At 41.8% G+C, this 25,594-nt stretch overlaps 1 protein-coding gene across 6 annotated transcripts in view; it reads right to left on the reverse strand.

The window, feature by feature from the left end:
* The window catches only part of ESR1 (estrogen receptor 1), a 301,848-nt gene that overhangs the window by 90,794 nt on the left and 185,460 nt on the right, over positions 1-25,594 (reverse strand). For all 6 annotated transcript variants that reach the window (XM_014520478.2, XM_025205609.1, XM_025205612.1 and 3 more), the window contains one exon: positions 2,638-2,973. In XM_014520478.2, coding sequence (XP_014375964.2) covers positions 2,638-2,973 — 336 coding nt within the window. The remainder of the gene's footprint in view (positions 1-2,637; positions 2,974-25,594) is intronic.

Raw genomic sequence — 25,594 nt, forward strand, 5'->3', positions numbered from 1 at the left:
TGACCTACAGCACTTGACCTAACTCCTTCTACAGTAGTGGACTTACTCTTCATAGAATCTACATATTTTTCCTAAAATAAAGGGCTACAATATAAAATGCTAGAGATTAAAAATTGTCTGGGTTATACAAAGATGAGTATGTATGTCCACCAATAATTCTAATAAAGTGCTATAATATCATTATAAAGTTAAAACATTATGCATAGCATAGTATGTATAATAAATGCTTAGTATAAATAATGCTTATTAAGGTACTGGACTGATATCATCCATTTAGCCACAAAACAGGTATAGTATGGAGTCAGTGTTCTAGCCCAGAGGTCAAACTTAAGATGGAACAATCCCATGCACCAGTACAGGCTGGGCGCTGACTTGCTGGGCAGCAGCTCCGCAGAACAGGACCTGAGTGGACAATAAGCTCAAGATGAGCCAGCAATGTGCTCTTGTTGCCAAGACAGCTAACAGCATACTGAGCTGCATTAGTAGGTGTGTTGCCAGTAGGTCAAGGCAAGTGATTATTCCCATCTATTCAGCACTGGTGAGGCCACATCTGGAGTACTGTGTTCAGTTTTGGTCCCCCCACTACAGAAAGGATGTGGACAAATTGGAGAGAGTCCAGCAGAGGGCAACAAAAATGGTGAGGGGGCTGGGGGACATGATTTATGAGGAAAGACTGAGGGAACTGGGCTTATTTAGTCTAGAGAAGAGGTGACTGAGAGGGGACTTAATAGCAGCCTTCAACTACCTGAAGCAGGGTTCAAAAGAGGATGGAGCTAGACTATTCCCAGTGGTGGCAGATGACAGAACAGGGAGCAATGGTTTCAAGTTGCAGCAAGGGAAGTTTAGGTTAGATATTAGGAAGAATTTTCTCATTAGGAGGGTAGTAAAATACTGGAACAGGTTGCCCAGAAAGGTGGTGGAAACTTCATCCTTGGAGGCTTTCAAAACCCGGTTAGACAAAGCTTTGGCTGGAATGATCTAGCTGGGGCTGGGGCTGGTCTTGCTTTGAGAAGGGGTTTGGAGTAGATGATCTCCTGAGGTCCCTTCCAACCCTAACTTTCTATCTTGCTATGATTCTATGAAAGGATAGTCATGTTTAATGTCCATTCATTCTTTCTTTCACTATTTGGACTGCTAGCAGCCATGCCATTCAGTGCCAGTTATGGTGGCATTTTGCGATGTTGACAGCTGTTCATTCACAAATAGACCAGAGACAGTGAGCAAATTTTACAAAAACAACTGAACATCTTTCATGTAGTAACAACTTCCCACCAAGAAAAATCTAAATTTAAGGACTGCCATTTACTGGGTCAGACCATAGGTTCATCTTGTCTGGTATTCTGTCTCACACAGTGGCAGAGAGCGGATGCTGAAACAGAGAGTGAATTGGGTACAACCAAGGTTTTTCCCACTTGCCGCCTCTAGCATTTAAGGTCTGACTTTGAGACTGTACCCCTAACTTTCATGTTCAATAACTACTGATTTACCTTTCCTTCAAGAATTGTTCCAATCCCTTTCTGAATGTGGTTAAACCGACAGCTTCCACAGCTTCTCTTGGCAATAAGCTCCACACTAATTACACACTGGGTGCATCTACACATTCATTACCATGCTTTAGATACTGCACATTTAGTTTAATACTTGCTTAATAAAGTACTAAGTAAATGCACAGTAACAAGAGTTACTGCACAGTAGCACTGGCACATGGTTAATTTGTGATGCTCACTGTGCATTAGCCTAATAACATTGCACAGTAGGTTATTAGCAGTTTTTAACCACCACACTATTGTGCAGTGTTATTAGGCTAATGCACAGTAAGCATTTCATGTAGACATGCCCACTATGTGAAAAAGAACTGCCTTTTGTTGGTTTTAAACTTATTACCTAGTTTATGTTATGATCCCTGGTTCTTGTGCTGTGAGAGACAGTAAATAATAAATCTCTATTTATTTTCTCTTCACCATTTAGCATTTTCTAAACCCTTTTCATGACCCTCCCTCAAACATTTTTTTCTAAATTGAAAAGGCCTAACCTCTTTAGTCTCTCCTCATGTGGAAGCCCCTCCATACCACTAAACATCTTTGTTGCTCTTCTCTGTACCTTCTCTAGTTCTTTAATATCCTTTTTGAGGTGTGACGAGCAAAACTGGGCACAGTATTCAGAGTGTGGATGCACTGTGGCTCTATAAACGGACGTAATGATACTTTCCATTTTGTTTACAAATCTCTTGTTAATAATTTCTAACTGAGCTGATGTTTTTAATGCACTGCCCACAATGACTCCCAGGTCTGCACCAAGTTTTATTCTATTTTAACTATAGAGAGCCTATAGTTCTGCAGTCAGTTAGGCCTGAGGCAACCCAGCACCCCTGCCACACATTCATTATAATGTGCAGTATTTCTCTGCCCTCCCCCCCATAAAAAGCTTTTCTTAGGCTTGGCTTGTGTTCCTCTAAAGCTTCCTATGAAGCAGGAATACATGAAGCTTGTAATTTTTTCATATATATATTGAATGATTTATAGATATTAGGAAAGGATGTGTATATATGTACGTTCATGCATGCAGAAGTAGCAAAAGGGAGATTCATCATGCTGTAATTTTTTTCATTTCAGTATTCAAATGTTTTGTTTTTCTTACCTGGCACTCTCTTTGCCCAGTTGATCATGTGCACAAGTTCTCGGTCTGCAAGGTTTGTCAACAAGGTCATCATAGAGGCTTCATTGAAAGGTCTGTTTGGGTCATACTCGGAATAGACTATGGGAGGCTCAGCTTCCAGCAAGGCACTGACCATTTGCTCTGCTGTCAGGGATAGGGCTGGACTATTCTTCTTAGTATGCTTAATCACAAGTGGACTTGTCCAGAGGGTGGGGGTTCTCATCTCAGCAGTAGCAGTTTCTCCATTTCTGGCATCCTGCTCCTCTCTTTGGCGTTTTTGTTTCAACATACGCCCACCTCTCCGGTCTTTTCGGATCCCTAGAGACACAAAGAGTACAATGATGTTCATTTCCTTAAATTTGTATAGCTAACGTATAGTTTCAACCTATTAACAGCTGTTACTGATAGATCCATGTGGCATTTCTTTCTGGTTTATTTTGTTAAAAATCTTTCATACATACAGAATTTAGACCATTATATGAGGAGAGGACAGGAGTTATGTGTATTTGTAAATGTATAATATTAAGAATACTCCATTACTTATTAACATTCAGATCAGACAGGTTTATCAGACATAATACTCCCATCCTCCCTCCCTCTTCCCCTCCAAAATCAATAACTTTCTCTATGCAAAACTCCAAAGATATGCAAGAGTTTTTGCTGTGTCAGTACCTGCTTTTTGGTACCTACCTAATTAGGTACCTATCTAATTGTGGCATCCATGACAAATTTTTTCCTAGTTTCCATCAGGGATAACTTTCTCATCAACTTGGTGCCAATAGGTCACAAAAGCAACCCCCTTAACTGCTCACAACAGCAATGCTTCGATCCACTGACCATTTTAACTAAACATTATGTTACCTAAACTAATCACTGAGCAGTATTTGTTCTTTGTTAGTAATGAACGCTTCATAAACAGAGAGAGACAGAGAAGAGAAAGGAAGAGAAAGGAAGAGAAGACAGATAATATATTAACCCTAGTGTCAAGTGAAGATGCAAGACTAATATTTTTTGGGGGGCAGAGATTGTCACTTCCATTACTTTTTTATATAACATCTAGCACAAGAGGTACTAATCCTTGGAATATTACCATAGCAGCACCAGTAGTTGCAAGAACAGAAGCCTTGCCAGAGAGTAAAATTTCTCTTTGTGGAAAAGTTACCTGGCAGCCAGGTTGGGCTACATCAATAATAAGAGAAGGTGGAGGCTAGATTGGAGTCTAGAGGAAAAGGCATGGTTATTTGGGATCTGACGACTGCCTGGAGTAAGTTGTACCATTAAACACCTTCTCCACCTACTGAAAAGCACTCTAGCTCAAAGCTGTCTTGAAACTGCCAAATCTTCATGTTTTTTATATGGTTTAAAATGTAATAAAAAAGCCAAAATGACCCCTTCCAAATGCAGTGCTTTCTTTATGTCTATAAATGATTTTCAGAGACTTTTTTACACTGTTACTTCCTCTAGCTAGAAGGGTTGTCAAGATCATCTTGACGCTTGGTCATGGCCTCCAGGTCAAAGATTGCTGTATGAATAAACATCTTCATGAAGAGGATGACATTTTACTAGATTTGTATACGTGAAGATGGCAGACTTTTTCTTCTAAACTTGTTAATATTTTGTAGGTTCCCTAAATAGTATTCAATTTAATTTTCCAGAAACACTAGATTCAATCATTTCCATGCTTTAGGTTTGTTGGTTGTAGCCGTGTTGGTCTAAGAACGTGGGTAGACAATTTTTCCAACAATTTAGTTGGTCTAATAAAAGATATCGCATTTACCCAAAGAACCTTGTCTGCCTACATTCAATAAATTTCTCACCAGACTTGCTACTTGACCATTTTATGTCTTCCCATTACGTAAAGTAACGTTCTATAAGCCAAGTGCTTTAAAAGGTTTGCTGTTCCTACATAATTCATAAATGTATTGCTATTTTTCTTACCACAAAAAGTTTCTTGAGACCAAAAATGTAGACCTATTTTGACAAAACTTCTTTGTACAGCAATTCTCATTAGGAGATTACGGCTGAAAATTCAATAAGAAATGTCTTCTTTAATAGTTATTTTGCTGTATGGTTTTTTGCCACTGTGATGTTACAGAATTAAAATTGCCTTATGACATCAGCAGGCTCAACCATGTGAAAGAAAGCTACATGGCTCACACATACTCAAACACTTCATAACTTCACCACATCCTGGATTATATAGTTGTTAATCCAATACAGCAGCTTCCCTTTAAAAATCATCTGATTCATCAAAATATAAATGTGTACTTCTGTAGAACCTTTTAACGTTTATCTGCTCAAAGAGATGAACTTACAGTAATGAGTATTATTCAAATCAACAGGCAGACAGGAAAACTTGCCCTGAAGATAGAAGGAAAATACTCATTGTTTTTAAACTGTCGTGAGTGCTAAAACAAGCCTCCCAGTCTCTATTACCAATCATCACTCAGTGTTTGTAGGGACATAGTGCTTTGTTGTGTGCGAAAGACACACTGAAGACATTCTCCAGTTATTCCTTCTTCCCACATCGGTATTTCACAGAAATGATTTGACAAAGGTGTTAGGGGTGACTAACACAATTTTGTCAAGGCTGCTGGCTCTTTTCCTGTAGCCAGTAGCATAACAATGGGTGGGTGAGCAAGGCATGAGTAAGGCCTAAGAGCTATGGGGAATGCTGGAATTGAGCTAAGATGTCTCCTTATCCTCCTATTCACCATCCTTCCACACACATCCTGCACCTTTCCTGCAGTGACTGCAGCAGTAGCAGAAGGGAAGGCAGAGCAAGAATGGCAATGCACACCTTTGCACACCATTGCACTCAAAAAATAGAGTTTTGCTGCTGGTGGTGAGGCATCTTAACATGTGTTGATGACTAAAAAGGTGGCATTCCCCCAACACTGCCAGAGCAGTGAACCTGTTGGTCACTGCACCTAGTTCATGCATTGTGCCAGTTATGCCTCTTCCTATAGCTGTAAAAAAGCTGAGGGCTACCTTTTATATCAAATGGATGTTAAGTACAGGATCTGGTGAAAAAATGGTGAAGCCAAGTTTTTCCACCCTAATTCCGGAAGATCAGACCTGGAAATGTAATGAATAAATAATCCTTTTAATATATGCTACATATGGTGGCAGGTGTTAATCAGCAGGAGTATTGCTAAAAGAATCATGCTCTTAAAAATATCAGTACTAGTGGTGAAGCTGAATCTGGAAATCACATCCAAACTGACCTGAAATTCAGGTAATGTGACTACTGCAAACATTGGCTTCTGATCCTTCCTGTTTTGCCAATAGGGCAATTCACAGTCTTAATGCTGATTTTTCACACTAGAGACTTATATAGGTTGGAACCTATTTACCTGATATATTATCTCTCCGTGTATTTCATCATAATCTTTGATATAAACTCCTCTCCATGGACCAAGATCTTGTAGTGGTGGAGAAGCTTATGTGTCTCAATGATCCTCAGAGCTGTGTTACCCAAAGCCATACACTTGTGCCAGAGTCACCCACGGCGTGCAGGCCAGAGGGAAGGTTCCAAACTCCAGGTGAAGATGATGTCAGGAAAAAGGCTGCAGCAAGATGGAGCTCTCCTGTTATCTAGGGTTCTCCCTTGCCAGTAGGCTTAGATCTCTACCTTGTCAAGATCATGTGGTTGCTGTTTCTGTGCGCCAGCTTCCTTATCTTAAACAAAGTCATATGCAGGCTTCTACCATAGGAAAGAACGTGTTCTCCCATACCAGTCTCCAAAAGCCCTGCAGTGCTGGACCAGAGTGAATCCTGCAGTCTCCAGCCATGAACCTGCAAGCCGTGGAAGCCTGATGGTTATCTTGCACCTTGGTTGAGACAGGGGTGCAATTTGGTTGCTGCTACCATGACTAAACGATCCTATTCAACATCCCCTCTGCTCACCCCACATGGGGAAGGAGCTAGAAAAGATGTCCTAAACCTAAGCTGTCTTTTCTGCTTCTGGCTGGATAACCACATCCAGCAGGATCACTCTGCAGTTGAAAACATCATAAGAAGACACTCACTTTCCCAACATGGAATGTTCACATCTTGATGAATAACCAAGACAGTGAATGACCAGAAAGAAGAACTGCCATTGTCCCCAGGGAACTGGAGAGATATAACACTGACATTGCAGCTCTGAGACAAGATGACCAGATATGAATCAGATAAGGGAAGAGGGTGGAGACCATACCTTCTTCTGGAAAGGGAAACTAGCCCAGGACAGATGCAGTCATGGCATTAGGTTCATCATCAAGAATCAGTCCATCATTTAACTTACAGAGCTCTCTGTGGGGATTAATAGACATCTTATGACTGTCTGTCTTAAGCTCAGCAAAAAAAAGTATGCCACTGTCATTAGTGTATATGACACAATGCTTGATACTGATGACTATGTCAAAGAACAGTTCTATTCCAACCTTGATCACATACTAACACTCACAAGGAAGACAAAATCATTCTCCTTCATTACTTCAATGCCAGAGTTGGATGTGACCTCAAACTCCAGAGTGGCATCACTAGGAGTAGGCAGAGTGACAGATAGAAGACCACCTGGAGAAACCCTTGCACTAAGCACCTCCTTAACTATGTTATTGTTAGGGCCCGTGATCAAATGGATGTCCATATCACATAAGCTATATGAGAAGCCAATGACTGCTGGATAGATCACTATCTTGTCATATCCATTAGTAACATCCGCCTTGCTCCAAAACACTGAAAACAGCCAAAAGCAATGCAAAGGACTCTAAACACCTAATCTCTTCAAGACCCAAAGGTCTGTAAAGATCTCCAACAGTGTCACTGTCACTGTCTCTCACCCCATTCTCATTAATAAATTGAGCGACTGTGGCATCGATGCCTATACAGTTGGATGGGTCAAAAATTAACTGATGGGGTGCACCCAGAGAGTGGTGGTGGACGGGTCACACGTGACCTGGCAGGATGTGAATTGTGGGGTCCCCCCCAGGGCTCGGTCCTGGGGCCTACATTGTTCAACATCTTCATCAGCGACTTGGATGAGGGGGTGGAAAACACGTTATCCAAGTTTGCCAATGACACCAAGATGTGGGGAGAGGTAGGCATGCTCAAAGGGAGAGAGAGGCTGCAATTAAATTTAGACAGACTACAGAAGTGGACGGATGGTAATAGGATGGGCTTCAATGTAGATAAATGCAGGGTACTGCACCTGGGGAGAAGGAATCCACAGCATACATACAAGCTGGGGAGCTCCCCCTTTGTGAGCACAGAGGCGGAAAGGGATCTTGGAGTCATTACTGACTCCATGATGAACATGAGCCGCCAATGCCAGACCGCAGCCAGCAAAGCCAACTGCACCTTGTCGTGCATCCAAAGATGCATCTCAAGCTGGTCCAGAGAGGTGATACTCCCCCTCTATGCGACATTGGTCAGGCTGCAATTAGAGTACTGTGTCCAGTACTGGGCATCGCACTTTTAAAAAGATGTGGCCAGCCCAGATAGAGTTCAGAGGAGGGTCACCCATTTGGTGAGAGGGCAGCAGGACAGGCCCTATGAGGAGAGGCTAAGAGACTTGAACCTGTTCAGCCTCAGCAAATGGAGGCTGAGTGGGGATTTGGTGGCTGCCTACAAACTTATTAGGGGAGATCAGCAGCAAATAGGAAGGGTCCTATTCCCCCCAGCAGCACCTGGGGTGATGAGGAACAATGGCCAGAAGCTGCTGGAGAATAAGTTCAGGTTAGAGATTAGGAGGCACTATTTCACTGTTAGGGTGGCCAGGATCTGGAGCCAACTTCCTAGGGAAGTGATCCTCGCTCCTACCTTGGGTAAATTAAAAAAGAGGTTGGATGAACACCTGTCTGGGGTTGTGTGATCCCAGCGTGTGCTCCAGCCAGTGGCAGGGGGGTGGAATAAATGATCTATTTAGGTCCCTTCTCCTTCTGACCCCAAACTACTATGAAACTATGAAGTGTCTCCACAGAAAGCTCTCTGCCCTGTCCACAAATGAAGGCAACATTGAGGAAGTCTGGAAGGGGTTTGAAGCCATCATCCACATGGTCTGTGCTGAAACCCTAGGCTATACTACACATTGACACCAAGACTGGTTCAACAAATGTAATACTGACATCCAAGCCCTAAATGACTGGAAGAAAAGGGCCCATTCTGCTTGACAAGAAGACACCTCATTTCAGCAGCAGCAAAAGATGCAGCAACTCCCAAAAGCCAAAACTCAAAAGAGGATCTGGGAAATCAAAAATCAATGGTGGCAAGATAAAGCCAAAGAGATCAAGCTCAATGCTGAGAAACATAACGTGCATAATTTTTCTGAGCAATGAAGGTCATCTACAGCCCAGTTTCCCATGGTCCTACTTTCCAGCAACCACAGGCTAGACTGATGCTCCTCAAAGACAATGAATCTATCCAAGCTAGATGGAAAGAGCACTTTGAGGCACTCCTGAACCATGAGTCCCCTGTGGTGGATACCACCAGGGATTATGATTATATAGGATGGTTTGGATCCTATATCCACCTCCCAATGCCCTGAAAAGGGATGCCTCACCAACCCTCCTATCCTAGAAGATTTCTGGCATGTCATCAAGAAAACCAAGAATAACAAGGCTACTGAACCCCATGGCATACCTGCTGAAATCTACAAGCCTTGTGGTAAAGAACTGGTGCTGAGACTCCGCAAATTTATTCTATGCATTTGGAACAATGAAGAGATCCCTGGGAACCTAAGGAATGCCAACATCATGACTATCTTCAAGAAAGGAGATAAGACAGTGTGGGGGAACTATCAAGGTATTGCCATCTTTTTCACAGCAAGGAAAATCCTTGCCAGCATCCTCCCGAACCATCTAAAAGTGTCAGGAACAACACCAGGACCTGGTGACATCACCAAAGCCTTTGATTCCATCAATCATGAAGCCTCGTGGAAAGTGTTGAGCAGATTTGGGTGTCCTGAAAAGTATATCAAGGTCCTAAGGCTTCTCTGCAATCAGATGACTGTGACCATTCTATGTAGCAGATTGGAGACAGATCCATTTGTCATCCAAGCTGGGGTCAAGCAAGGATATGTCATCACTCCAACTCTGTTCTCCATGTTTTTTATAGTCATCCAACTCCAATGAGGCTGCAATCTCAACTAAGTGCCTGCCCATTTGGAGGTAAATCATCTCATCCTTGAAGAGAGGGTGGAGGAAGGAAAAGGCCAAATCCTGGCCTAAAGCCTGTCCACCCCTGCGGAAAGACCTGCAACTTCTGTGGATGGGTCTGTGGCTCAGGGATTGGATTCTTAAATCATCTCAAAACCCATCAACAAGCTGTAATAGAGATCATCCTCAAATTGAGGGATTGCCAACAACAGCGACAACATAATGCAAACTAGGGTGTTTTCTTCCTAACACCTCCTTGATTTTCTGCTGATTCCTACAAGTCTGGAATTCACTTTCCATTAATTTGAAGAAAACAAAGGGTCAGCTTTCAGTGAAAAGTGTAAACAGCATCCGCATGCAAAGAGTTTTGCTGGGGTAAAAAGGAAGAAGGAAATGAAACACTTTCATTGTGCATGTTACCAGTATAGATCTTATTTTTAATGGCATTCATGGGCGCCTGGTGCCTCCTGAGTCGGGGGGGGGGGGGGGGACCAGGTGGGGGGGTGGGGTCACCAACTAGGTGAGGTGGTCCCCCAGTGCTTTTGCTGCTGGCACTTCTGGTTTTGCTTCTCTCAGCACCCCTACTCCTCAGCCGGTGCCAATCTCTGGGGGGGCACCAGCCAGTGCTTCTCTCGGTGCCCCCCACTCCCTGGCTGGTGCCAATCTCAGGGGGGGCACCGGCTGGCACTTCTCTTGGCACCCCCACTCCCCAACCAGTGAGGGCCAATCTCAGTGGGGACACATGCCCCCCTCCCCACGCCCCCCCACGCATTGCCTATGATGGCATTTCATTGTTCTTCTTTTTGTTTTCTGTTTTGTTTAAATTGTGTGCGTGTGTGTGTGCGTGTGTGCGTGTGTGTAGTATGTCAAATTGAAAGTCACATCATAGCTCTTTATTCTAATCCAGAGTTTTTGACTGAGTTTTTACCTCTCTTCTTTAACAGATAAAGAAATGATAACTCTAACAACAAAGGGATAGGAGGGTTTCTGATCCAAAATTTTTAAAGGAGAAATATAGATTAATATTTTAATATCTTCACAAGAAACCCTGTTGATTTTATTCTACTGTTGTGATTCTTAGGTCCTAAACATTAGAAATCAACAAAATCCAAACTGTAAAATGACTTTTCATTTAATTAAATCTCTGCCTGATTAGTCCTATGTGAAAACAAACCTAGGGGGCATGAGAATGGTGATATATTCTAAGACATGGCTGTGGCTCACTTAAAACAAATGAAAACCAGCCTCCCAGTTCATATATAACTACTTTAATCTAAACAATATTTTTACCAAATGCATATAACCAGTCTCTCATCATCTCCATCATTATGCTGAATGTGTCCTTAAATCAGAGAAGTGAGAGACACTGAACTCAGGTGGTGTGTGAACCCCAGTTTTCCAATGTGCCACATATTGTTTTGAGAAAGAAAGTGTCCCAGATGAACTATACTACCAGCCAACCTTTACATAGAATAATAGAGAAGTAGGGCTGGAAGGGACCTTCAGAGGTCACCTAGTCCAACACCTTGCCTGAGGCAGGATCAGCCCTATCCAAACCATCCTATATAATCATAATCTAAAATCCATGAAAGACACAACACAGATCTAATGCCCTAACCTGGCGTAAGTAAAGCAGCCTGCTTCAATGAAATGTTGTCCTTATATGCTCAAGAGATCCCAAGGAGAGGGCCATGCCCCCCAATACAGAGGAAGGAAAAAACTCTCACAGTCCATACCAATCTGGCTATGGGTTAAATACCTCCTTGACCCCAAATATGGCAATTGGTCTGACCCTCAGTGGAGAGGCAAGACCCTTAAGCCAGGAACATCCAGCTTTGGTCTGACCAAAATCATTAGCACACCCCAGTCAAAGTCTCCAGCCTTGGCTGTAGCCATCACCCAATGCTTCTGAGGGAGGCTTAAAAACACCCTGACTCGTTGGAGGAATTGGAGCAGGGGCAATCAGGAAATCCCAGAAGCATGTGAAATACTCATAGTAGAACATAGGCATAGCTATGCCTAGATCATCCCCGACCAGTGACTGTCCAACCTCTTCTTGAACACCTCTAGTGATGGAGAGCCCACAACTTCCCTAGGCAATCCATTCCACTGCTTCACTACTCTAACAATGAAGTTTTTCTGAATATTTTAACAGTGAAGAAGTGTTTCCGGATATGCAATCTAAACTTACTTTGCTGCAACTTCAAGCCATTGGACCACACCCTCCTCTTTGCAGCAAGAAAGAACAGGTGCTTTCCTCTCCTTCCTGGCAGCCCTTCAAGTATTTGAAGAGTGCTATCATGTCCCCTCTTAAGCACCTTTTCCACAAGATGAGCATGCCTAGCTCTTCCAGCCTTACTTTTCAAGCCCTTTATTATTTTTGTTGCCTGCCTCTGGACCCTCTCTAATGTCTCTATGTCCTTTTTAAAGTGTGGAGCCCAGTACTGCAAACGGCATTCCAGATGAGGCCTAACCAGTGGAAAGTAGAGAGGCACGCACTATCACCTCCCATGCCTTGTACTGGTGCATCTGCAGTCTTATATGTTAACAACCTGGGTTCTGTTCTGGGTTCTATAGACTCTATCTAGAAATTTTTAAGAGAGTCTGTTTATTCCTCCGGTATCATATCAGCTGCTGAAACTATTATGACTACAGACAGAAAGGACCTTTAAATCTGTGTAAGCATCAGTGCTCATCTTGAGATTTATAGAATTTTCTACTACTAACTCTTCTCTTATTCCCTAGATGGAGAAACAACATGGTGATTCTATTATTCATTTTCTTGGACTAAAAGGGAGTGAGTGTCTCTCTGAAATATGTGAGTGCTTCCAAATTTCCTTCAGCTTATCAAATTTTATCTTGGCTTTAAAAAAGAAAGGAGAAAAGAAAAAGAAAAATGAGCAATGCACAGGGTCTAATTCCTAAGAAAGACATTTCTATAAAGCTACCATTTGAGTGAACCATTTCTAAAGTCATATTTGAAACAAAAACTTTAAGTTTGAAATATATATGGATGCTTTCATTCTAATGCCAGATTCCAGCCTGTAATGGTACCAGAACTGCCAAAATACTGTAAGAAGGGCTATTTTACCAAAAAAGGAAATAGTGAGCATCTCATGAAAAATCTTTCTCTTGCAAGATTTCCATTTGTATTTTAAGGAAACAAAAGTCAGTATTATTAAATTCAAGTGACACATTTGCCAATTAGTAAATTAATTTAGTATATGGTATAAATGGATCAGACACATGCCACACTTCCCTCCTATGTAGGTAATCACTCAAAACCAGGATAAAGTTACCTTTGAAAAATGTGTAACAAATTTAGCATGTAGCAAAGTTAACATTTTGTGATTCTGCTCCCTAAAAATTAAATCTATCTCTAGTCAGCTAAATAAGTAGCTATTTTTCAAAGTTATCATATATTAATAGCTACCATACAAGTCAGTAAGAGCTGCTCAACATCAGAACACCTGGGCATATGTAACTAGGATTCATACAAATTATATCTATGGATTTACAAATCCAGTTTAACCACCTGTTTTTTAAAACTTTGTCTAAAAATGTCATATTTATTTAGAAACAATCAGTGAAACTTGTCTGATTATCTAATCCTATTTTGATGTCCAAATTCTAATCATTCTGAATATCACTTTTCCTCCCACTAGGAAAGAGTCATAAAATATTAATTTTATTTCTACATTACATCATATTTTCAAAAATATTTAGAAAATGTGGCAGAAGGAGTATTTGTTTTACACAGAACTGACCACAGAATTGTGCATTATAGGCTTAAAAGAAGAACTGATATTTTTTGAAGTACTGTACAGATGTTTCACTCTGGGAAAGTACTAATTCTAGGATACTTTACACATTAAAATTTTATTTATTTTATAGTCCTAAAATATTCACAGAGCATTAACTGCACAGAATAATCTTACAAGAAAGCATAGTTCCCTCAGAAATTAAAGTGTTCTCAAAAAGGAGTTCAACAAATGTCAGATTTAAAAAAAAACAGTAAAATGGTGGGTCCACTGCTCAAAGGAGAAAGTGAGCTATTCATAGAAGAGAGTACTTTGCAATATTAAAAACCAATAACAACAATAATAACTTCCCCCCCAAACCCTGAGACTGAATGACTCACAAAATTAATATAAACAAAGAAAGGGAAGAGTGAGTCAGGGAATTTCTGACTAACTTGAATGCATTTTAGTCAGCAAGGCCTAATGAAATTTGTCCCAGAGTATATAATGAAACACCTAAAGAATATTTGCAAACTTATAACAGACACAGTCCCATAAAACAAAGAAGGGCTAACATAGTAGCCATCTCTAAACAGGGAATAAAAAGGAAGTCCTAGGGATCAATACCTAAGAAAGTGCTTCAATACCTAGGGAATTACAAAAGCAAATAATTAAATGTTCAATTTGTGAACATATGGGTAATGATAAGGAGGAGGTAATCACTAGAAGCCAGATTGGACTTGTCAAGAAAAAATCATGGACTTGTCAAGAAAAAATCACCAAACTGATATCCTTCATTGAGACAGTAACTGATTTGATGAATAAGGGAAGTGAGGTGGATATAATATAACTGGATTTAAGCAACACAGAGTCCCACGTGCCATTCTCATAAGCAAGCTGAAGAAACTTCAGCTAGACAAAATTACTGTTAAGTGCATACATCATTGGTTAAATGACCGCAAGCAAAGTAACTATAAATGGATCAATGTCAGAATTGAAGGAGTTTGCAAGTGGGATTCCACAGGGTTCTGTTCTATGTCCAGCGCTTATAACGTTTTTATTAATCACTTGGATGCAGGGATGAAAAATAGACAGATCACATGTGCAGACAAAAGAAAACTAGGAGGGTTTGCAAACACTTAGGAGAGTAGGATTAAAATTCAAAGGGATCTTAGTATATTGGAGAACCATCAACTCAGACTTCAGTTAAAAAAAGGGAACTCCACAGAGACAAATGTAAAGTACAGCATATAGTGAAGAAAATATAATTGCACAGATACAGAATAGGAGATAACTAGCCTAGCAGTAGCAAAAAATGCAGATGCAATTCTAAAATGCATTAGCAGAAGCATTGTATGAAAAATATGAAAGGTGATAAGAACACTCTACTCAGAATGTCTTAGACCACCGGCAGTAAACTGAGTCCAGATTGGAGCAGGGTGTTTAAAAAGGCATGTAGAGAAACTGGAGAAGGTCCAGAGGAAAGAGATGCAGATGATAATGGACATGTGATATAAACTTTATGAGGAAAAGCTAAAAGATCTGAGTATGTTTAGCTTGGAGCAAAGAAAATTAAGGGGAGATGTGATAACAGTTTTCAATACTTTGAAAGGCTGCCATCACGAAGATGCAGAAACCTATTCTCATAAACATTTGTGATGAGGAAATAAATGAAGCAAAAATACAGTTGAAATGAAAAGATGTTCATTTTAATCCAGCGTATGCAACCTGGAATAAACTCTTTTGTCAAATAAAATTATGTCTTCTTAAATGACTCCATCAGTTCAATCAAACCTTGGACGAGGGAGTTTGGAATTAACATCAGTTAATAATGTAAGCAAACATTATTCAGACTTTTTACTAAAGCAAATTCATTTTTCTCTCTCACTAACTAATGGCAATCAATTCAACCAACACATCTAATTCAGTCTTTAAATTATATCTCCTGTCTGTTACAAACGTATTTTCATGCTTCACTTGATTAAAATAAATAGCAAGAAACAACCTACAAAATCCAATACTTCTAATGGGGTAGTACATATTTAGTAACTGTAGTAATAGCAAAAACTTGCAAAGTTTTTGAAGATGCATGATGCAAAAAACTATCATATGGCATTATGTAATTAAGCATAATACAGTACATATACAAGGAGGCTGAATTAAGGTTGCACTGACATTTTCTAACTGAGGGTGATGTTAAAGGTTACCTTTAAACCATTATAAAGACCCCTAAAACACAAGCATGTACTTGTTAAAAGGTGCTAACCCATGTTAAGTAGTCTCTAAATATTTTACAGTTTTGCCACTTCAGGTGAGGGTTATCTTTGATCTGTTTTACCCAAGTCATTCCAAGGTACTGTTAAGTCTGCTCTAGTGAGATAAAACACTATTTTCATTCCTCCAGCATCCCAAGAAGCACCATTCCAAGCCCTTCCCGCTCCTTTGCTCCCTGGGCAAATTTTCAGCCCTCTTGAACCCTACTGACCAAGGGAGTGGTGCTAGTCCCAAGCCAACACTCCCTCCCGCCCCTCAGGGAGTGTGACCCCAGGATACCCTGACCACTCTGAGCACCCAAGTGCAGCTCACCAGTTTACTGCTTACTCTAACATGCAGCAAACCCACTGAGTCTCAGTTGTGCCCCAGGGTGACATGAAGTGAGCTCAATGGATCTCATCTCTGCACTGGTATGAGTGCTAGCCCAATTCTCCCAGGTCTGGGTTGTTCTGTGTTTTTTTCCATCCTGTTTTTCACTCATTTGTCCTTACTTCTCCCCTGTGCTGCCCCCTCCCCCACCATCCATTTACTTCAAAGTTTTTTTCCCCAAGACTTTTCCCCTTCCACATGGTGGTTTCATCATCTCTGAGCTACATGCCACCTTTCCTGCTCCTCTCCCACCCCAGAAGAGGGATAGAGTCCTAACTCCTGTCCATATCCCTGTTCTTCGACCTTCTACTGGAAAATCACAGCTGTGTAGGTCCGAGACAGCATTAAACCTTAACCTGTGACTGCTCTGAAATTGTTCTAAATTTATGATGGCATAACATTCCACAGACTTAAAAGCTGCTTGCAGATGTTAAAAAAAAACAGGCTTTACCAGAAGAAGTAATGCATTACTTAAACCTGACTCTGCAGCATGTGTATAGATTGGCCGCTTCAGCAGGGCTTTTTGGTGCTTTTATCTAAAGCTGAGTCAACCATCTAATAGATAAAAGAGCCAAAGAAGGTACCCAGTCTATATAGACATTGCTTATTATATTGCTTCTGAAAGCTTATTACCACCATCCAGTCTTATCTCAGTGGGTAATGTCCCAGCTTGGTTATTCTTAAGTATACACCATCCTCCCACTCATGCCTGCAGACCCCTCCAAACCTAGAAATGCACAAGTGAGACTGATCCAGAATGTCCCTCAGCAGCCACACTCAAAACCTTGATCTCTGGTATGTTTAAAAGTGGCCATTGGGATGACCTGGGAATGGCCTTACTGACATATATGGATTTGGACTATGTCTATGGACACAAGCTGGCAGGGTGTGTCCAAAAACAGCCAAACAGGGACTGTGTCCTGGACTGTGTCCAGGGACACCACACCTTAGCATGGACTTACCCCAATTAGCATTCATTTTCAATGAGAACTTTTTGTTGTAGATCTCACTCAATCTGGCTACAAACATGAATTAGTCTATTCATTGCTTGGAATTCAATTAAAGGTAACAAACTTTTGACTGAAAATTATATCAGAAAACAGGCTTTGGCCTTAACATTGCAGGTTCCAAAAGAACTCCCCCACACAGGAGAATATACCACTTTATCTTAGAAACTGCCTTATAAATTCTAAAAGTAAATATTAGCATTCATTTCACTTTTTATACATAAAGAACTCAGTTTTTTCTTATTGGAATGTGTTGTGTGCATCTATCTACTCTAATTTAAGCTTGGTCTAGTTTTGTCCTCCTCTCCTCTAGTTTTGTCCCCCTCTTTTTCGTCTAGTTTTGTCCCCCTCAGTAGACCCACCTGCAGTGCCACACACTGCATGTGCAGGCATTCCCCGTGCTACTACTTTGCACCACAGGAGGGTTGTGGGGGGTTGATCTTGGGATCTCCCAAAGATCAAAAAACCCACACCAAAAAAAAGTGGGGCAGTGCACATGGCGACAACACATGCCGCCCAAAACCAGACCTTGGTTGGCCAAAGCCATGCTCTGGCTGACACCTAGGCTTCCTGCCATGACTTCAGCTCCCCAGAGCCCCTAGGACCACCAGTAAGGCTGCTGGAGCCAGCACAGTTGCTGGCCCCAGCCTCAACTGCCCCACCCAGGGTAACCTGCTGCATGCCAGAGGGTGCAGGGCATGGACATTCCCTGGGGACAAGTACAAGGTGTGCCACTGCTACTTGTCCCCAGGGAAACAAACACCTGTGCTTGTCTGGATGTGCCCTCTGATTGGCTGTCAATTCTGCTCACCCAACTTCTAGGGAAGAACAGCCAATGAAGGTCACTGCAGGAAGCAAGTCAAACTCCCCTCCTTCCTATCAAATGCCTGTTCTCACAGGAACAGAGGAGGAGGAAGGGAGCAGAAATAAACCAATAGTTGAGAATGGCTCTGCTTCATCTTTCCTCATTCTCCTCTTGTGAACAATGGGATGGCTTTTCTGCTCTTCTGCCCTTTTCTTTTTTTACAACATTCATTGTGGGTATGGGGAGAAGGAACCCTGCTGTAGTTTCCCCTTTCAGGTGTGGGAGAAGCCTTAGCTGAGATACCCAAAGCTCTGTGCAATAATAAAAGAACTCCATTTGGATTGCTGTAACTTAGGTCTTTATTTTAAGTGTGCTTTATTTAGTGCTGGTGCTTGCAGCCATGAGATGCATTTTGTGCTCAAAGCTGTTACGAAACTCCCCAAGACTGTGGAGTTTCCTGGTATCAGCCTCTAAATCATCCTCAGCACAACTCATGTTGCAACCTGCAGAGTTGTTACACCCAGGTTCTATAGGTATAGCAGAGTAAGGCTAAGGAAACAGAATTGATGGGGAATAGGGAAAAGAAAAGTTTTTCAGCTGCTGGTGGGGACTTGTAGCTATACTTCTCTTTACTGAAATCTGCATTCTCTCTTCTTCCTTCTCACCTACCACTTCTGTTCTAGAAAGGATAGCAAAATGACAGTGTTTCTCTGTAGGTAGACTGAACCAATACTCACCAAATATGAGTCTATCCTCCTTCCCTCTCCCTGAACCTAATACTGTCATGTCTTTGAAATACTTGATATTAAATGCAGCCTAGACAATAGATCATTTAAGGTCCTTCCTGTACCCATAGTTCTGCATCAAAATTCTCTTATTTACTCTCAATAGAAAAAAGGATAATTAATGGTGCTGTATTGTATTTCTGATTCTCAAAATGTTCCACCTAGGTGTTTAATTTTGATTACATTCTTATTCATTTTTTTCCAGCAAAATGAATTCATCTTGATGCAGTCAGGGTATCCACGTCTGTTTGCTTCACAAAACACCATTTGGAATTTGCAAAGCATAAATTGTATTGGAGATTTTTTTAACAGGTTGGTTTATGAAATGCTAAAAATATGGCATTTCAGTATATTTGTCCTGCATTAGGCAGCTGCTTAGCAACAGGAAATGAACACTAGCCTCCTACAGAAACATGTATTATGCCTTCTTTTGAGAGAGAGAGAGAGAGAGAGAAGATGTACAAACAAGTGAACGAGCATTTCTGGGTCAAAAAATCAAAACTTGATTTCTAGGGTTGTTGGTTGTAGCTGCATTAGCCTAGGGACATAGGCAGACAAGGTTCTTTGGGTAGATGTAATATCTTTTATTAGACCAACGAAATACTTAGTTGGTCAAATAAAAGATATCACATCTACCCAAAGAACCTTGTCAACCTGATTTCTAGGGTGTCTTAAAAACTATCATCCTATATTTTAGCAGACACATTCAAATGTATGTGATGAAGTTATGAAGAAAACCTCACATCAAAAACATTGTAATTTTTTTTATTGACAAAATACTTTTCAGCTGAAAATCTCACAGAGCTTACAAATATGAATGTATCAAACCTCCCAAACAGAAATAGGAATACTGAAATACAGGCTGCATCCACACATTAAATTAATGCACCTGTATTTTCTGTACAGAAAATTCAAGCTCATTAAAGCACTCCTGAGCACTCATCTGAACATGTGCTCGTCGGAAGTAAGTTTGCTCCTGATGGGAGCAGTTCAAAACAGGGCTGATCTTGCCCTGCTCCCCCAGCTGCTAGCCCACAGCTGGCAAGGAGTATGGGGGGCCCACCCCAATCTTTCCAGGGCTAGAAGAGTTGTCCCAGCTCTGGGGTCAGCTGCCTCCCAGGCACATGTAGACTGGGACACATCCAGATCCAGACCAGATCAAGACGTGTCCCAGTCTCCACATGGTTGGAGGGTGGCTGCCTGGCAGTGGAGACAGCTTGCTCTGCTCCCCACCCCACCTCACCTCACCCCACCCCACCCCATCAGTGGCTCCCTGCTGCTTAGGGTGACCAGGAGCAATTTCCTCTCAGCCAGCATCTACATGTACACTTCAGCACATTAATTTAATGTGCCAATTTCTAGTACTTGTATCCAAAGGTACTAGAAAAGGGTGCATTGGACTAATCTACTGTGTAGTAATTGCTGCACACATGTAGACAGCGATGCTTTACTGTGCATTTGATTAGTCTAACATGTAGTAAAGCATCTTGTGTACACACCCATAGAGAGGTTTAAGTGATGCAAGATCTAAGACACAAAGAATGAGTGGCAGAGCTGAAAAGAACAGATCATCAGATGCCTATCATTGTGATCTACTGATTTGACTATGCTGGTATGAATCTTTTACATATATTTCAAACTAAAATTCTGACCCCCAATTCCTGATGCTTAAATGGTAAGCTGGAGAAGCGCACAGCTAGCCCTGACTCATATATTCATTTTGTACTTGCAGATCTCACTCTCTGGCTCTTACACTTAAAAAAATTGCAGATTCTATGACTAAGAAATAAAGGTTTTGTTAATATAAAATGAAAGACTGCTGTTTAGTAAAATTGTTTAATTGTTTATGACCCATGACATGACTGCCACTGTATTTCAGGGCTGCCACAAAGGAAATATCTCTCTCCTTTCTCAGACATTTTATTTCATTGGGTCTTGGAAGCTGTGAGTTTGGGAAGAAATAGCCAGAGATTCCCAGGACTAAGCCATTTCATATCACCTTTAACATACTGAAGAATGATTCATTGGTCAAAAAAGCCCAAAACAATAGATTGGAAGAGCCTTGCCTTCCTTCATATTTCTTTGTCTTCTAGCACTCTAAAAATCATGTCAAGTAGATGAAAATCATGTTGAATGATCCTTCTGCCACTCATGAGCATTATAGCATTATGTAGTTTGGCATCCTACAGTTGATACCCATTAGGTTGAAGTTATATGATTTATAGATATAAAGGGTGAAAGTCCAAAAATTTGCACTGCTGGAAATCCAATAGATCTCGGAAACACGATGCTTGTTTCGAGACCATAAAGGGCAAGGTATTTGCTAGTTCAGGGGAAATAGAGTCCTATCACTAGGCAACAGGATTGCAAACAGCAGCTTCTAATCATTTTAAAGGACCAGACTGGTGTTTTGGTTTTGCACATCAGTGCTACTACAGACAGAACTTTTCCTGACTTGTAAAATCTTTAGATGGGGGAAAAAAAACTACTATCTAGAAACTCAGTGTATAGCAGTGGATCTTCAGGTCTGCTGACCCACAAGTTTTTTCCCTATTTTGACTTTCTCGTATACACACTTCACCATTTTTGCATTGTTATCCTATTTTTAACAATGTGAGTGGACTGAATGCAGACTAAAGTAGGGTGGAGAAGGGCTACTAGGAAGATCATGCAAAGGGATGTTTTCACCACATCTCCAGGGTGTCCTTGCAGGGTGTCCTTGCTCCTATGCATAGTCCACCCACGTTCTCACATGCCAGAAGAGCCTGGGAACAAGGGCCAGAACCCAGGTCTCCCTTCCTACTAGCTCTCCTCATGTGGGACACAGCTACATTTCCCTTTACATGCCCTCCTTTTGGCCCCATGATTCTGTTTTTCCTGTGGCAGCCTAGAGGTTCAGCTTCAACAGGAGTGGTAGAGAACTCGATTGGCCTCTGGAGACCTCTAGAGGCACACTGGGCTCTGAAGGATTGGCCTCTTGCAGAACAGTGGGCTGTCTGTTGAGAGGATAGGAGAGCTATGTGTCCTTCTGGGTGGATTTGGATCATACTCTATAGCAGGACATGTAATTTTAATGCCAGTCATGGGAAAGGATAAGACATGGGTTAGGATTTGGGTCAAAAAGAGTCAGGAAGAGGAAAAAGGCTTCTGAGCTACACAAAACCAAGCAGAAACAAGTGGAAATGAGACTATGATAAGAAACAAGGAAGCATGAACATCAAATCCTACAGAAAACTGTGCAATAAACTAGCAGTGCACCAATACATTGGTCCCATATAGGATCAGTACTGATATAAGGAAAATTGAGAGTATCGGCAATCAGCTTTTTTTTGTCTGATGTGGCCAATAAATGCCATTTGTATGTACGCAGTGGTCAGAAGTGCAGCCCGGCATCTTGGCGAGCAGCCAGGTCCAGCTGGTAAATCTGTTGTGGGGAAAGGAGGGAGGGGAGAGGGAAGGGGCATGGGGTGCAGAATGAGGCCCCTGTGGTGAGGGAGGAAGTGGGAGTGGGGCTGAGGCTGGGGCAGGGGCCAGCACTGCATAGCCAGGGTGGGGCAGGGTGCGGGACAGAGCCATGGCTCATCCAGGGGGCATGAGAGTGGCAGCTCCCACCGCTGCATGCACCCCAGGAGGGCATGTGCCCCCAGATCTGTGTGCAGGGTCAGGGAGGGCTGCCACTGTGGGCTAGAGCCGGAGCTGCACCCGGCTCTTCCCAGAGGAGGGTCTGGGCCAGGTGGTGCTCAGGATGGGTGGTGGCGGCATTGGGAGGGGAGGTTGTAGGGCTGCAGCCATCCCAAAATTTGCCATAGCCCCTGGTCCCAGTCCTGCCACCATGCACCGTGGCCCCAGTACAGCCTGGCTGAGCACCCCCCTCCTCCCCACCAGGAAGAGCCCAACACAGCCATGGCCTCAGCCCACAGCAGTAACCTGCCCCACTCCGTGCAAGATCAGGGGGACACCCCCCCCCGATGCCCCCCTGGGGTGTGTGCAGAGATGGGAGCCATGCCACCCCCGCATCTCCCAAATGAGCTGCAGTTCTGTCTGGTGCCCTGTGCTGCCCTGGCTGAGCAGCGCCTGCCCCTGTCCCTCCCTCAGTGCGAGGGGCCTCGATATGCCACCCCACACCCATTCTCTCCCCAAACCTCTTCCTTCCCCCCACCCCTTCCTCCACAACAGACTTACCAGCTGGACACTGCTCTCCATGCTGCAGGGCTGCATATCAGAATCAGATTGGTATCAACCAATATGGCGAATTAAAAATTGCCCATTGGTATTGGCCCAAAAAATCTCTATTAGTGCACCCCTACAATAAATACTTATATTCTAGAGACAGAAGTTTACAAAAAGACTATCCTACTGAAAATACTGGTAAAAAGAATGGAAAAGAAATCTAAAAAAATAACAGCCATTTTGCAGAAGTCTTTAAGGTAGCAAATACACATAAACTGGGATAAGTGATCGGAAACTGATTCAAATCTGTAAGACAACAGAAGTTCAGTGCACATAAACCACCTTTAAAATGGCTGAAACCAGTTGAAGATCAGTCTGGATAGATGTAATATCAGACTTAACTGATTTAGGTTAAATTGGTTTATTGAACTTCTGTCCCAGATCCTTTCCAGATTCAAATTCACTCACAGTCCCCTAGCACCCCAGGATGCTTTGCACCTCCCCTGCAACCTGCCCCGCCACCACTTCCTTGCAGGGTGGGCAGGCTTGCCTTGGCCCAAGCTGCATGCACCAGCCAGGCATGGAGGTGTGCTCTAGTGCCCCCGACCCCCGGCTTCTGGTCTGGGCCATTGAAGGCATGCAGCTGCATTTTTGGAATCAAAAGTGAATGTCTGTTCACTTCTTTATCAGTTCAATGTACACAGCTTAAACTAACTGGTAAATCAATTTGGCTTCAGTGTTTTTGACTGTCTGTACTTAGCCTAAAGGAATAAGAAGTTGCTGCTCTGTCTAAGACCTCATACAGGCTGCACACAGTAAGGGCAAGGTAGACTTAAGTTTGATTAAATAAACATCAGCTACTCTTGATAGACATAGGACCTGGTACTGTACTTTTGAAATTAACAGATTAGCCAAGGTATTATGCAATAATTGTTCTCAAGAACAGATAAGAGTGATTTCATTATCAATGTGTCCACATCATTTTGAAACAAATGCAATTTTAAGAATCTGGGTGGGAATAAAAAGGCATCCACCTCTCCTCTTCCCTTTGATGGCATCACAGAGAATGAAGTCTGCCAGCATTGCATTGGGAAACCTCTGACTCCTCTGAAGAATTTGCCTGATAAAGAAAAGGCCATGTCAAATGAAAAGATGCTTTCTAAATATTCTTGGTTAACTCAAGATCTTCTAGTGATTCTGACATTATTAGGAAAAAAACCACACTGAATAAATACGTAACTATCAAACATGTCAGAGGTACTGGTTAAATTATCATTTTAATTATTTTGATCTGTGTAATGGTGTAAAACAAAAGAATAAAGACTTTCATTAAGAGTAATCTGCATGCATGTGTGTGATCATTAGTAGAACTGCATTGCAATTTCTGATTATTTCCATTAATTCTCTGCAGTAAAACAGATATGAGGGGCTCAGTTAGTGGATTCTTGTTTCCCACTTACTAGGAAAGAACTCAAGTAGTATGAGAGTCATGGAAAGATGAAAAGGGCAAGGAAAAGTTTCCGATATGGCCAAGCCCACTTGACTGCAAACTGGAGGGGGGAAAAGTTTGAGGTTGAATTAAAAATCAGATATACCTTTTAAAAATCAGATGTACTTTGCTGATTTTTTTTTTCTATGCAGAAGACAACTGAACACTTGAACTATCATATTCAAATAATCTTGTTGATAAACAAAATATGTGTCTTAGGTATCCCATCATCTACATTTATTGATAGATGTCATTCTGCTAGGCTCCCTAGTATCACTGGTCCTAAAACCAGTTGTGGACAATGTTCTGAAAACTGAGAATAGATACAGCTCCCTTTCAACTTAATGGCTTGACACTATTGTGGTATTTTTTCCTTTGTTCCATGAGAATGTGTGAATACTATGACTATTAAAGGCACCTGCAACCAGTTAACACTGTGTTTGTGCTAATCTTGTTACAAAATTTCTGACCATTATAGTTAATCTAGTGAAGCCAACAATGAAACTACTAGAGCAAATTGAGTGTGAGGAAACAGAAAGGTTTGGGTTTGACATGTGTCCAGATCAGGGTCAGCAATACGTCAATCAAAACTTTCTAAGATGTCCCACAGCAGGAAGAATTGGGAAGAAGAGAATTGGGAAGAAGATTGCCAAACTGCCATCTGCAAAATTTCATGCATATCTTGCCATTGAAGAACCCTCAAGCCCTGTTTACCCTGAACTTTCTGTGCCATTGTTGCCATAATGGAGCAGCATCCTAGTGCACAATGGTGAAAAATTACTCAAGAACAGCACTGCCTTCAAGCCAATTGTAGATTGCTGGAAATAAGCATAGTATGTTCTAAACATAGCCTGATTAATACTTAGTAGGCTTGGCAGCAGCTAAATGTTTCATATGGCTATACCAGGTTAGCATACTTGGTTTGCTTTGTAGACAGGACCCACTAATCTTTCTCTCATTAGAGACAACAGTTTTGTAACGGACTTCACTGGAAATAAAATTAGTCTCTAAAAACATATGGCTGTTGCAGCTGCTTTCTGGCCTAGATAATAGAAGTGGGCTGGGTTGGATTTATTATTTTTATTACTAGGTTTACAAAAGTGAAGAGCTGCTGAAACCATTTATGACTTTGCTCTAAGAGCAAATGTACTATTATGTTTC

This window comes from Alligator sinensis, unplaced genomic scaffold, assembly GCF_000455745.1.
Source record: "Alligator sinensis unplaced genomic scaffold, ASM45574v1 scaffold1177_1, whole genome shotgun sequence".
NCBI lineage: Eukaryota > Metazoa > Chordata > Crocodylia > Alligatoridae > Alligator > Alligator sinensis.